Genomic DNA, 15,704 nt, shown 5'->3' on the forward strand with positions numbered 1-15,704 from the left:
GCTGTCCCCAGCAGCGCATTTATGGTTTTGCTGCCTGTGGACTACACAAATGTTTCACGCCCTTCTCCCATTGTAGTCTAATTTTCTTGACTACTCTTTCCTCAAACTTGCCACCCTGTGCTAATAACCCACTTGTCCCTTCCTCCTTGCAAACATACCTATTTGTCTCTGAAGGCTCTTTTCGCCATTCACATGCGTTTCACAAGGTCACTCATGCTCTGTGGGTCACTCATTTGGTGATTCATATACTTGCTCACGCTCTGTAAGTTTAGTCATTTACGTGGTCTCTTGCTGTCTGGGCAGAGGTGGATGTATTAAGGGTTATATAATTTTCGCTGCCTTTTTTCTCCCACTAGCAAATTTCTTGGCCACTCATTCTTCAAATCTGCCTGTTCCATATTTTGATTTTATTTCTCTAAATCAATAAACACGCTGCAATCAATCATGACAAGTCGATTTTTTGTGTACTTACCTGTATATTAAAAAAATCTCCAGTTTCAGAGATCTTTTTTAAATCAATGCAAACCGATTGAATACAAAGCTTGATATTTGAAAATTTTGAGAAAAATATGCCATTATTATGAAAATACTGTTCAAATTATTCCATGTGAAAACGTTATACATCGTTTTGATATCCTTCAATTTCAAATACACTATTTTGTACGACAGAAAATTACATACAGGGTGGGCAAAAAGTGCGTAGAAACTTTAAAAATTCATAAAAATAGGAAAAATAACCGAAATAAAAAAAAAACGGTTTGCAGGGTTATAAGCATCGCTAAGTAACGGGAATTTTTTTAAGACAGGAAAAAAAAAATAACGAGAGAGAAAAACAGCCAATACGTGGCGCTGGTACGAGCGATTTCGGTGGAAATATGCAAATGAGACGGTTATAAGAACTTGCGCTCCTAATCCACAACCACTTCACCGTTGTAAACCGTGTACGGGCAATACCTTCTAGAGCAGCTCCTTCTTTCTGCTCTAGAAGGTATTGGTAAGGGGACCTGCTGCCGTTGCTGCATTTGTGACTCGCCTGCACTGTGTTATCTGGTCATGTGGAACATACTGCTGTAATAAACGATTTGGAGGCATTCTGTTCATTATTTGCGTATCTTTTCTTTGAATTGTGTACGTCAGCGCCAGCTATCGACCGCTTTTTTCCTATCATAAAAAAATGTTCATCTATCATTGAAACATTGAATGAGTGTAGTAATCTTTTTTTTTTCAGCTTCGAGGCGTCAAAGCGAGCTTGTCTCCTATTTGAAAAAGTCTCTCCGCAGAGAGCAGGCAGACCTCTAACACGATCATGGCCCCCACGACGGGTGGGCTGACAAGGCTCCGGCCCTGGGGCTCGGGAGGATTTTAATCATTTTTTTTGTTTTTTCACGCTATAAATTAATCATAAAGGAGGCCCCGTTAAAGTCTGGTCGGGGGAGGGGGCCGTAAAAGATCCCAGCCTAGGGGCCCTTCTTCAGGATGTGGGGGCCATGAACACGATAATGACATAACATGAAAAATTCAAGCATTTCCATTTTTACTTCAGAAAATGGAAAACAGATAGCAGCATGAACACGAAACAAGCGCAAATCGACAACGTAAATACGTTAGGGTCACACATACACTCAAAACACACATTCCGGCATTCGTTAGAAATCCCGTAGAGGAATGTGTACGAGATGCATGTATACGGTTAAGCAGAAGTAGTACATTTTTTTGACTGACCCTTAGTATCGTATCTGTTAGTTCCTTTCCCCCCCCCCCTAAACTTCCGGGCTCTAATTATTAATACGGAAATTATACAAAAATTGAAAATATATATGTAATTACAATAGTGGAATACACCCTTTTCGAATCAAGTTTTAATTTTTCGTATAATAGCTTCATACAGTAGAGTTGTTTGTAAACATAATGAAGAAAGTATGCATTGAAGATACACACTTTCCTTCCAATGTACAATGCAGTTAAAATTTTGAATGAATTGCAATTTTAGGAAAGTTTAATAATTTAGCATTTTTCTCATAAAACACAACACACGGCTATTCTATATTTTCAGAGTTAGCTTAATTCATTGGATTTGTAAGGGTTAACCAATAAGGTGAGTAATATCAGTCCTAAAACCAAGGCCGTAGCGAGAGGGGGAGACTTGGAGGAGTATCTTGCCCCGTTCCCGAACATGGGCGGAGATACTGGGGGGCATTGCGCCCCCCCCCCAGCGTTGAATGTGGAGTCGACTGATCTAATGTATATATGAGCTGACATCATCATCATCGTGCCCCCCCCCCAGACTTCCAAGTCAATCTGCGCCTACGTTCCCGAAATGTGAGAAAATGAGAAAAGAAGGGAAAAGATTGCCAAATCTATTGTTCTATCACTTTGGCGTCCCCCCACAAACGAAATTTCTGGCTACGGGCCTATGTTTTGTAGGTGTTTGGTTTTAACTAAATGATTTTTCAATGGGGAAAGAGACCTTCCAGAATGATACCCACTCTATAGATTATTATTTTTTACACAGATGATTAAGTTTTTACTCAGCGGCGACACTCATGGACCCCTTTCTAGTGAATTTATGAGTGACCAGAGCCCTGTTAGCCTTACCCTGAGATGGATCATGTACACTCAGACCACAGATTAGTAACTCATATTTGTATCAAATTAACTGCACTTGTCTTTAAAGACAGATTTATTATTTTGATGCCTGCAGGACATAGGCGTAAAGTTATTGCAATATTCCTATAGGTATCAATGAAGATTTAGTTGCAAATATGGCTCGATCCCACAGGTTCTGGATGCTATACCGATTTCTCCCATACTTCACTCTTGTTTTAGTTTAATTTTCTTTACCATTTATTCATCATATTTGGGCTGAAAAGGGGCTGCTTGTTTCAATGTACTTCCGAGAATTTCAAAAAATCTGCCAATAATTTCAAGGAATATTCTTTTATAACTTTATGATGATGCACACAAGATGTGCAAGTTAAACACGTATAGACTATGTGTACTATACATAACGCATCTCTATTTAAAAGACAAACATTTTGGTCCCACGGGTGTTCCTTATTATATGTATCGGCCATTCTAGCCTGACTCAAGATGAAATTTTCAGATTAATCTTCGTTTTGAGCATTTGAAATTTCTTACAAGCTCTTAACCTGGCTGTTGATAAGCATGTATGTGTTCATAAGTTCTGCCATCGATCTCTCCAGTAGGAAATGAGAAATCAACGTGATGGGCATAATTTTTGTTTCGGATCTGCTGCTATCAACTGTTCGCACCACCATCTATTCTGTTCCATGCGTGTCATAAAAATACAAAGTAAATAATACAAAATTGAAATGAATATTCAGTCGCAGTCATTCCACTGAAAACAATTTATTTCAATGACAAATTTCGAGGGGAAAAAATATCCAAACACACATTTTTATTGTCACTGATAACACAAGAAGAATAAACCCAAGTGTAAAGCTTAATATGTGTGTGTGTGAGCGCTGACTAAGAATCTTATATATAAGTTGAAATAATAATTATTGTGTCAATGTTCCTAATGATATTTACAGGCGAATTATTCATCGTAACACAAATGGACGCTAAAGACGTAACATTGAACAAGATGATGATGATGATATTACAAATTTCAAGCCTACTAACTAAGACAGGGTAATATATATATATGTATATACTATATCTAAATATACAGCAACTAAGATAGAACTATACATCTGGAATTCGGAGAAAAAAAATTATAATGAAAAATAAATTTATGTCATCAAATCATGGCGAAACGATCCTAATCCAAAGTTGATGTCAATTTTAATATTCAAGCACATAAAAATTGTAAAGTGAGAGAGGGGAAAAAACAGCTGAAAAATTGCATTTCCGATCTTCTACGATATAAGATTTTGCAAGAGGAAAAAACACACAGACAGAGATATATATATAGACACACGTATATATACATTTACATTTTCAGGCACTGCGGTTGCCATTTTTATTACACTTTTCGAGAGCGAAAAAATTTTCACTATAAAATACAAGAGGAATTTCTATTTTATTGGTCCCGTCAACCAGACATGCTGATCAATGATCAGCTCAACAATTAACACAGACACACAAGAGACAAATTCATTCTTCCAATATACATATGTTGTACTTTCGGTACACTATTACTGATGTGGTACAAAATCTAGTTCTGTGCATGGTGAAATAAAGGATTGGACTACAGGATTGGTTTTTGCAAAAACATAATCCCAAATTTTGAAATTTTAAACATTTTTAAACATAGTTTTTGTGCATGAGAAAATAAACTGAAAAAAAAAATGAACCTTACTGAATGTTATGGAAGCATTCTTTTATAGATGTCACTACAACAATAGAAATTAATATATAAATATATTGGGTCTCAAATTGGGGTCGCTCAAATTGTCTTGCTCGTTCAGAGGAAACATGAATCTCTTTAATGGTTCAGTCTGTAGAACTGTCGAGAGAGAGAAAAAAAAGGTTTGATGCTTATTGTGTTGCACCTTACGACGCTAGATTGGTCTCACAAAAATTTCTCAATACTTTGCATAACATCTTTAGAAAAGCATGGCATTATGGTTACTAATGGGCAATTAACCCATGGAAATTCTGACTAGTTAAAAAAAAACAAAGATCTAGTCTAGTTTGCAGAGGATTGTGTCAATTTTTTGAAAGATTTCTCCAGAAAAACAGCTAAAAACATTGTCTTGTATAAAAGTCTACTCTTCGGCAAATAACCTATTCTTTGTTTTTGGGTATGATGCATGTCAAGATTTCCTAGACATCGTTAATTTTATTAGGGAAGGGATTTTTTTCAGCTATTTGGCTACTGTGAAATAGTATACAGGGTGTTTCACCAAAAGTGTTGAAAAGAAATAGATATTAAACATTGCACGTGTGTGTCAAAATTACAGTAAAATATCAATATATATATATATCAGCAGAAAGAGGAAAGTTGTACTGGCATGGGTAGTTGGATAAAAAAAAAGGGAAAAAGATGATTAATTTTAAAAAAATGATAGGACTCCCCAATCAAAAGAATTTACAATTCAATTCTTTGTTATAGTGAAGGAAGAGATTTAATCCATAATAATTAAACTAAGACTTGCTAAGATATTGATGGTGAAAATTATCGATTTTTGGCACTTCTCTGTGGTCCAGTGTGTATTTGAATATACATGACAAATACATGGTAAAAAAACCAGGTCATACTAATTTCTTTTTTGAATTTTTTTGGTATTTTATAAATTACATCTTTTATAGTCATTTCAGTACAAAATACAGCTTACAAGAACAACAACTTTTTGATCTAGAAAGAGTAGATTCCTTGTTTGATGTCATTTTTTGAGAGCTACTGAAATTATGTCTGTGTGATTATGTCATTAATCATGTTCAGAATTTTATAAAATCACACAATTTGAGGGGGAATGACAAATAACATTCAAGGTAGAAACTGTTCAAATTTGTTAAGAAAAATTTTAATCTGTTTACAGACAGCATTCAGATCAAAGGCAAACTGTATATTTTACCTTGAATTGGAAATTCAGCTAATTAAATAATCCACTCCTAATTGATTCAAGTGTTGAGACGCACTGTTTCAATTTAAAATATCCAAACAGCACCAATTTACATCCAATTTTGTAAAAAAAAGTTATTTCAGTGTGTTTTCATGGGGGCTGAACCCAGTGCCGTCTTAACGCATGGGCCCATCTAGGCACCTGAAGAGGGCCTCACAAAAATGAGATTCAGTTGAAATTTTCTAGAATTTATCAGGTAGGGTCTCAGAAAAACCACTTGGCCCGGGATCCATGATGCTCTTAAGACTGCCCTGGCTGAACCATAGAAGGTTAAACTTTTTAAGCGTGTTAAAATTAATAAAAAAATCAACTTTCAATCGCCAATATCTTAGAAAATTTTTATTTGATTATTACGATGTAAATTTCATGACTTTCAGGGCCATATAAATATTCCTTAATAACCATTTTTTTCTGGTGTTTTATCTACCGCAGAATGCCTCTGCTCTCTTTGCTAGGTAATCTACATATACAAAATTGATTTTCTGTGTGTATGTTCTTTACACAAATCTAGTATTTCAGACTGATTGTCGCTAAATTTTGCATACATACAAAATGGGACCCAACTTGAACGATATAGGCTACCTTAAAAGTTCTTGAGCTGGGCAAATGTCCAAAATGGGCAGAAAAACTATCAAACAAAAATGGTTTGTGAGCCTCAACAATGACTTTTGAAATTTCTAATTTGGTTACCGTGGATCAAAAACAATGTGTTTCAAGTACATTTATTCTCTTGTAAGGTTTGTCACTTTTCTTATGCTGCCAGTATATAGAGAAAACCTGGGCAGCGCTGGGTATTATAGCTAGTTTTTTATATTTTACTTCAATATTAAAATGAATTATAGCATCCGCTTTCCTTTCAGACACTTTTGGCAAAACACCCCATATATTCTCTCTAACAATGTCTATGTTGTAGCATTTTCTCTGGACAGCTATATATAATTAGAGCTTTCACAGTTCTCTTCACCCAAATAATCAAAAAATATTCATGTTTTCTCAAACAGCAAAATAAAATACCCTTCAACCCAACATGCATACAAACAGAACAGAAATGATTACATCATGCCTATCAACAGTTGATACGATTGCAAAAATTCTGAATTCATACATGTTTAACATGTGTAGACATATTTACTCAACATGCTATAATATATAGTATATATATGTACACATATATATCAAGTGTCCGCAACAAGATAACAAGATAGAAACATTTGAGACTGTCAAATAACTATGCAAAATACCATAAGAAAAAGAGCTTCATACTAAGTATTGCACAGAATAAAGAAATATTGAGTGTATTGCTGTGATGCAGTGACTGCAATAGAGCATCGCCAAAAAAAACAAGGAAATTCAGTTCAGGCATATGGACGGAGAATTAAAAACTCTTACATTGAAGTTCATTAATTTACTTTTCACAATATCTTTGAAAGTGGATGGAAAAGATGCATTTGTGTACAATTTTTTTCCCGAAAGGCACTAAAAATTTTCAAATAACTACTGTAACACGCTGATTAATTAAAATAGCAATTTTTTATTTTATATATTGATTCGTGTCAAACAAAAAACAGATCAGCATAAACACAATCATAAGAAATTTCTGTTTAAAAAATTAATATAAACATAATAATAATCATATACTTTCAACAATTTATTGTATTACAGTGAAACCTCGCTGCAACCATACTCTATATAACGATAAATCTGTATACAACGATATTTTTTCAAGTCCAGTTTGGAAATGCCTACACTCTAAAGTTAAACCGCTACCTCTCAATAAAACAATAATCCCTTTACAATAATGTTTTTTCTTGGTCCACCACAAAGTACCATTGTATTGAAATTTCACCGCACTTAAAAAAAAAAAATCAGTAAAATAATGGAATGTACAATGAAAACAGATTAATTCATCAATATTTCGAAAAATTGGTCCCGCTTTTACAAGATACTGTACTTTATATTTTTGGAATGTTCATTTCATAAAATAAAACGAGTCTTAAAAAAATTATATGATTCGTATTTTGGTCCCACATTTGCGTGGAATTTAACCTTTTAAAAATGGAAAATTCTAGGAATTTATGATTATTATACCATGAAATCTCCCTGTACTAAATTTCAACGAATGAGAGAAAATTATCGTAATATGGGGATTTATTTTTGTCATAGATAGCACATTATTGTTCTGAAAAATCTCCCTGAGTACTGTTATATAGAGATTTAACTGTGCTGCGTTTATATTTTATGTAGTGTCACGTTAATCAAATACAAAAAAAAAAAACTTGGAATGTTCAAGGCACTAATAACAAATATATTGTAAAAAAAATTACATATCAATTCGTGATTTGCATTGACTGTATATTAACAAGTAATCAAAAACTAAACAGATCAAGTTACAAATGGATGATGGTCTCAGAGCATATGATGGTCCATTTGCAATTTCAGGGCTGAAATCAGGAGTGTACAGGTACGTCTGCTGCCCTGGATGCCAGACCACAACGTGGGGGCCTAGTTCAACCTTTTATCACCTCATTAAACAATCATCAAAATGCATGCTTGCCCCCAGCAAACTGAATGTTGTCAAAAGGGGTGAGAATTGTCAAATGCAGGGAAAAATTCAAAATTTGTGCCAAAACTTTCTTCACCCTTGTCTTTATATATTATATCTTTTCAGGTGAGGAGGGGATAACTAATGTTTCGGGGGATTCTTGAGAGAACAATAGAATTCCCCATGGTATTTCATATATTTCGGCCATTCTCTCATGTTTTGGGAGGGGGACCGAACTCCCCCACCCCTGGTCCCTTCCTCTTGTTACAACCTTGAGGAAGGGCAAGTATTATCACAGGCAATTTTTACTTTCTCCTACATAAATATTTCTTGAAATTTTAAATTTTGAAAAATAATTTTACATTAAGGCATGTGCAACAATGAAACAAAATTACTCATTTGGGCATAAGTACCACAAGAAATATGTGAAATTTTGACAATTCTCATACCCCCTATCAAACAGTATCTGGTTTCTGCAAATCTTGCTTCACTTCTAATTTATAAATCTGAGCTCAAACTCGTGTTGGTCCCGATAGCTGTTAAACAGTAAAAGTTTATAAAACTTCTCATATTTTGATATGTGTATTAAATTCATGATTCGGTATCAAATTCATGCTTCAAAGTTAAGAATTTTTTAAATATTTATATTTGAAATCATAAAATGCTAAGAAAAATAATAAATTCATCATATAGCTTTACAACAACAATTACAATGTAATATTTCACGAACATTTTCATTTCAACTTCACTTTTTAATTGTGGTTCTGCAATCAGAATGTACAGCCAGTCACAAAAATGTACATGCACCCTTCAAAATGCTGATATTATAGCCATTATTGACGCTAGAGATAGAATAATGTTTTAGCAATATTACATTTCAAGAGTAAAACCTATATTATGCTGGTTTTTTTAATGGATTCATGTGTCCATGCAAATGCTTCAAAAAAAACCTCATCACAAAAGTCTACATACAGCATTTGCATTTTTGTTATTTCACGTTAGCCCGTAATTATTTATTTTTTGTCATTCATTAAGCAAGGAGGACAAAAAATAAAAAACATTTATATCGAACCTCTTGTGTATATACCAGGTATTGTTTACCAGTGTTTTGTGTTGAAATAGATTCATAAAAAGTCATTCTACTGATATTTCAATCAAAATCAGAAATTTGGTAACAAAGCTAGAGAAAGGAAAAAAAGTCTTGAGGTGAGATTTCCGAAATGGTTGAGAAAAGTTGCTTCATTATCACAACTATTACCAAGAACTACGAGTCAACCAATATGGTTAATAGCCATCGTAGTGGTTGCCCTAGAGCTCTGAATGACCGTGATGCAGGATTGAATCTGAGAAAATTATTTACTTCTAAATTGTCACACAGTACATTGCAGCAACGCAGGTAAACTGTGAATCCTGAATCTTTAATAAGACTTCTCTGATCTCAATGATTTCATGGAAGAGTCCAAAAGAGAAAGCCTCTGACATCTACTACGAACCATAAAAAAAGATGAGTTTGAGAGTCTTTTGAGAACTATCATCTTCATCGCGAGCGCGCGCGATTAAGGTAACTATAATATCTTCAGTAGTGACAATCATAAAAAAATTTTGCAGTGAAAAATAAAGTAACACGAAACTTAAAAATTGCACCACCACAGTCAAGCATGATGTACATAACATAGAGGATCCACGTGGGCAGCTGTTGTAGAAAAATCAGTACTTTCATTAGAGGTGCGATGGAAAGCCTACAATACCTCAAGCTATTGGAAGAAAATTTGCGAGCATGAGTTGATGCATTAGGACTTGGATACCGATGGATCTTACAACAGGACAATGATCCAAATCTTACTGCACGGATTATAAAGAAATATCTCCTGTACGGGGTACCTACAACAACTTGTTCACTTCCTCAGTCACCAGACTTGAATTTCATCGAACATTTATGGAATGGACTTGAGACATGAGAGTTTCATATCACAATATTTCCAACAAAAAAAACCCGCATTGACACAAGCATGGTCCAAAACAACGGCAGATATCACAGAAAATTTGGTTCTGTTAATGCCAAAGAGATTGCAGGCTGTAATCAACTCTAACAGAGGGTCCACGAAATACTTAATTATTTTAACATGTATAAATAAATTGTGCAGATTTGTTATTTTCTCTTTAATGTATATAGACTTTTGTAATGTGCAAATTTTGAACAAAAGCATTTTCTATTTGTGTGTATGAATTCGATATTTATTTCTTTATATCAGAAAAGTAACTGCTTATGTTTGATTGTTTAATTTAAAAAATTGTCTCAAAGCCTTTTTTTTTTTTTAAATGCACTTTTGAACGATGTATGTACACTTTTGTGACTGACTGTAGGTGCTGGCAAAGTTACAACAAACATCCCCAGTTCAGGTCTAAATGAACAATTCTATGATTTCAGGGTTTCTAACTATGCAGATAAATCAAGGATCTAACTTTTATATAAAAAAATTGATGATTGTGGCTACATGTGCAAATCATGAATAACAATTCCGAACATTCATACAGATTCAAATACATGGATACGAAAAAAAAAAAAAAACCCATAAGAAAATAAACATCTTTAAAAGACACATAGGCTCGCTTAAAGAAGAACAAAACGTGAGGGAATGAGGTACTTAAAACAGTGATTATATTAAATAGAAATATCAAATTCTTCCGTTAATTACGACTGCATAAAGTACTAACAAACAAATTTTAAAAATGTCAGCCTGTGCCAAACTTCGAACAGCAGAAAAAATACTTACTAAAGCGGAAATGAAAACTGAGCTAAGATATGGGAATGTGCTTGAAATAATATTACATGAAGAATTTTGCAATAGTCTTGTGCAGAATTGATTACAATTTAACATATTTGTCAACATGCTGATAACAACAACAACAGTTAGTAAGGGGGAAAATATGGGGATGAGGGGTGGCGAGGTGATCAACAGGTGAAAATAAATTCCTTGTAAAGGTTTCCAAGTGTGGGCCTTGTGCTACTCACAGGCTGATTAAACTTCAACGGGCTCTTTCTTGACCCTGGAACGAACGGCAGAGTCTAACATTTCGTCTAGGAACTCAGGGTCTTTCAAACCTAACAAGTTCAATATCAGTGCATTTTCATCACCATCTGTCGATTCTGCTGAAGCTGCAGATGCTACTTGAGGTTGATTCAACGGAGCTATGACCCTTTGGCTAGATGACTGTAGAGATGATGATGATGCAGCTGAAGTCCGAGACTTGCTGCTGCTGTTGGTGTTAGCACCATCTGCGGGTGTTTGAGCAGATTCCATGGCAGAATCCACAGAGCGTGCATGCTGAGCAGCTGCGAACAGATACAGCAGAGAGTTCGGAGTCTTTTTTGGCAGTCCAGCTGGCAGCTTTGGCAATGAAAATCCATTCACCACAGCTGATGATGCCTGACTATTGTTTTGTGCAATGTTTTTGGATCCTTGTTTCTGATGTGTTTTCGCATGTAGCTGGAGTTCGTGAGCAGTGTGGAAAGTGAGCACGCACTGGTGACAAGAATATTCATTTTTATCTGAGGATCCAGCGATGGAGGATTCCTTATTGTTACTGGTATCTTCAGGTTCGACTTTTATCGTGGGCACAACAACAGTCAAATGATCAGGGAGAATTTTCTCTGGTGAGCTTTCTGTAGAGTCGCCTCCCATCATCAATGGATGGCAAACCTTGAGGTGACTCAGTAAAGTAGCTTGACTCATAAAGGCCCTACCACAAACATGGCAATCGAGAGAGTCAGAAGCGTCATCTGAACCCATTTCTTCTTCTTCATCTTCATCCGATACCGAAAGCTTCTGTTGGCATTTTCTTCTATCATTTAGATAGGATTCATCCTTTTCTAATCCTGATTCTTTCCCATCTGCCGAGCCAGCCATCATATCCAACTGAGAAACTGTGCCGTCACCATCTGGTAGAATAGACGAGTGTTTCACGAAACAATGCTTTTTCAGCTTCCCTCTTGTAGCAAAATAGCAGCTTGTAGTGCATAAATTACATTTGAAGGGTTTTTCATTCAGGGGAGACACTTCACCAATAGCATTTCCGTGTTGGCGATATAGGTGTCTGTCCCTGTTAGACTTGGTGGTGAAAGACAAGGGGCATTTCGGGCACTTGTGAGGTTTCAACCCTGTGTGTGTTAGTAAATGTCTTGACAGAGAGCTCTTCCACGGAAACTTCCTTTTGCAGTAGGAACAGTGAATGCTCTTCACGCATTTGGCATAGGAGCTCCTTTTGCTTTCAGTTAATGGCAAAACATCTCCAGTACTGTTTTTCAGAGACTCGCTACTTGTCTTTGAAGATGTAGGTGATAAGGATGCATTATCAGTGGATGTATTACAACTGCTGAGATGGTCACTGTTAGGCAAATCTTTGGCCTCGATTAAGTACTGCTTGAAAGTCTGACAATTGACAGTATCTATGACGGATGACACGCTAGCCAAATCTGTAACATCATTGTTCTTGTTCTTATTCTGGGGTTCTACACAAGAATCTTTCTTTTCAGAAGGAATGAGAAGTCGAACTGGGGATAGAGTCTGTGTGGGTTGTGTTACAAAAGCTGACTTGCTTGGACTCTTATTGGTGGCACCGTTTCCATTGTTTTTTGAAATTAATGTAAAGCGAAGAGCGTCTCTGGTCTTCTCGGATAGAGCAGATGTTGTTGGTTTTTGAACAGTTGCTGTAGTTGCGGACGTCAATGTTGGGATATAGTTTCGGCTCCTTGGAGGTCTAGCATGCTCAGGATGATGGTTCTTCACGTGCCTTTCACGATTTGATTTAAGAGTGAATCCCTTCATACATATCCAACAAGAAAACTTTTTTACTTTTTGTCCTACTGCAGAAGACTTCAATGATTCGGGGGAAGCTGCAGATTCCACAACTGTTGATGGCAGGAGAGGTGCAACTATTGGAGGGACTATAACAACTGGAATGGATGACTTATTAGCAATAGCTCTGTTAATTTCAGAGACAGACACAGACTTCTGTAACTGAACTGGAGCAGATGGCGGTGATGTTGCTGCTGCTGCCACCATTCCAGAATTTGACTCTTCTCTATTGCTTAAATCAGAGACGAGGCAAACTGGAGCCATGTTATTTTTCACCAAATTCAGTGGCTTTGGGACATTCGTTAGGTTGACAGGTGATGTCTGATGAGTCACTGGAGGATCAAGACTTTTTGGTTCTTTTGGATTCTGAGTTTCCTCACTGGTGCTTGACATATTTGAGGCTTCAGAACAGTCCATTTCAGTGCCTGAAGCTGCGACAGATTTTGATGACAGATCAGCTGGCATCTCAGATTCTCTTAAGCTGAGATTCAGAGCACATATTGTCAGATCAAGGGGTTGATCTTGTGGCGGCATAAGTTCAGACAAACTGACAAGACTTTCCGCAACACTCACTATTTCAGCATCACTCCCTGGAAATTCTTCTCCAGAACTATCAGCATTTTGGGAATTGTCTCTACTGTCTGTGACACTGCTTAGGTTTAGGGGCTCGTAAGCAGCTGTTGCTGTTTCAGAAGGGCTGCTGCTCTGACTTGTTTCATTGGCAATGACTAGCTCTTTTGCGATGTCACGACATTCAGGATGGTGGTTAGTAACATGACGGATACAATTGTTCTTTGTTGAGAAACCCTGCTTGCACAAAGAGCACGAATATGGCTTTCGGCTGCAACTATTATTTAGCGATCGCAGATGATGTCTCAACACTCGATTGTACTTAAAATCAATTTTGCAATATTTGCATACTGTTTCTGTAGTGTTGGCTTCACCAGACAGGCTATCTGTGTCTTTGGATTCGAGCATGTTTGGGTTGTACACTACTGCATCGGCAGCTTCAATGTCAGATAATTTATGCTTGTTTCTGACATGTCTGTGGCCATTTGCTTTTGTAGTGAAAACATAATCACAGATACTACATTTGAAAGGATGTTCTCCATTATGCTTACGTAAATGACGCTTCAGAGTACTCTTGTCCACACTCTGGTATGGACAAAAACTACATTGGTGAAGAGAGCCACCTTTTGTATGGACGAGCATGTGTTGTTTCAAATCATTAGGATGCGTAAAACTCTTAGAGCATTTCTTGCAGAAAAGTTGGTTTTCATTCTCTATTTCTGTAACAGACATTTCCTCATCTTCTTTGGCAGAATATGAATCAGAACAGTTCTCATTTGTTACTGGTGTCTCAAATATAGGATTAGCAGAACCTTCTATAACAGGGGAGACAGGTACAGATGAGGCAACTGTGGCCCTGGGTGGTGATGCAGGAGAAGCAGTCACCGGGGATGTTCTCATATCTGGAACTAATGGAGTTCTTGAGGTGAGTGAGATAATGGAATTTATGTCAGCAAAGTCTCTACTAGAGTCCATTGGATCCAGACTATCATCACCTCGTGGTGTGATTTCTTGAGAAAAATAACCAAAACCATCCAACTGCTTGGGTTTCGGTTTGTTTGTGGGTTGCTTCACCGGATTTACGCGTCGTTTGTCACATAATTCTAGGAGGGCCAGGAAATCCTCCTTATCAGATTTTTTTCCGTTCTTTGGTGACTCGAGCGTAGCTGTTTCAGTAGTTCGGTGACGAAGTTGATGATCCTGGAAGCACTTCCTAGATGGAAAATCACACTTGCAGGTGTGGCAGGTCTTTGCAGTTTCAGTCTCGTGGCTATCCTCATGTTGCATCAGAGTCTTGTCACTGGGGAAGGCTTTAGCACACTTTGCACATTCCCAGGAGAAGAAAGGACTGCTCGGATCTCGTGACTGTTCTTCACACATCTGTTTTGCTATCAGTGCAAACTTTGAAGTAGAAAACTCTATGAAACTGAGATCATGAAAACCAACTTTAGATAGCCTCTTATTGCTATTCTTATTGCTATCGGAACTGCAGGAATGCTCGAGATAGCTTGTATAGTTCTTAGAAGTGACATTACAACTTGAGCACTTTATCGGATCATTCGAATGCACACACATGTGAGACTTTAGAGTGCCTGGAGTCAGAAAATATTTTCCACAAACTATGCAACTGAAAGGATTATCTTTGGTTTCTTTAGGCTCAGAAGAATTTTCAGCTTCTAAGCCTTTACTGGCCTCTTTGAATGAATTTGTTTTAGGTGCCTGTTCATTTTTTGACAGTGTCAAGGGTCCAGGACTTTTCTTGCCATTGGATTGTCTTTTGGTGGGCGATTTCTTATCACTTCTTGCTATTTTGGTAACTTCAGTAGAATTGGACTCGTGTATTTTCATATGACGATGCATATTACCATTTGTTGTGAACTTGAGGCTACAGATACTACATTGAAACGGTCTCTCTCCAGAATGCACATACATGTGTCGATCCAACGAACTGGCTGAACTCAGCCGCTTTGAGCATATTTTGCAGGTGTGAGTGTAATTCTTGGTATTGTGGTCCCGTATATGAACAGTGAAAGAATGAGAATCACTGAATTCCTCTTCGCAGATCGGACAGCGACTGCCTTCGCTTTGAAGTTCCTCCATTGGTTCCTCCTAGTTTTAGAAAAAATATTATATATATATTAAAAA

The 15,704-nt window shown here is 36.6% G+C and overlaps 1 protein-coding gene across 3 annotated transcripts in view; it reads right to left on the reverse strand.

The window, feature by feature from the left end:
* Positions 1–3,353: 3,353 nt before the first annotated feature.
* LOC149089736 (uncharacterized) overlaps positions 3,354–15,704 on the reverse strand; it is a 109,072-nt gene continuing 96,721 nt past the window's right edge. For all 3 annotated transcript variants that reach the window (XM_089241815.1, XM_089241741.1, XM_089241890.1), the window contains exon 5: positions 3,354–15,668. In XM_089241815.1, the coding sequence (XP_089097941.1) occupies positions 11,154–15,668 (4,515 nt within the window). In that variant the 3' untranslated portion in view covers positions 3,354–11,153. The remainder of the gene's footprint in view (positions 15,669–15,704) is intronic.

Source organism: Pholcus phalangioides, unplaced genomic scaffold, assembly GCF_987345545.1.
Source record: "Pholcus phalangioides strain wild (caught in Gottingen) unplaced genomic scaffold, Ppha-v1.0 ptg000001l_1, whole genome shotgun sequence".
Taxonomy (NCBI): Eukaryota; Metazoa; Arthropoda; class Arachnida; order Araneae; family Pholcidae; genus Pholcus; species Pholcus phalangioides.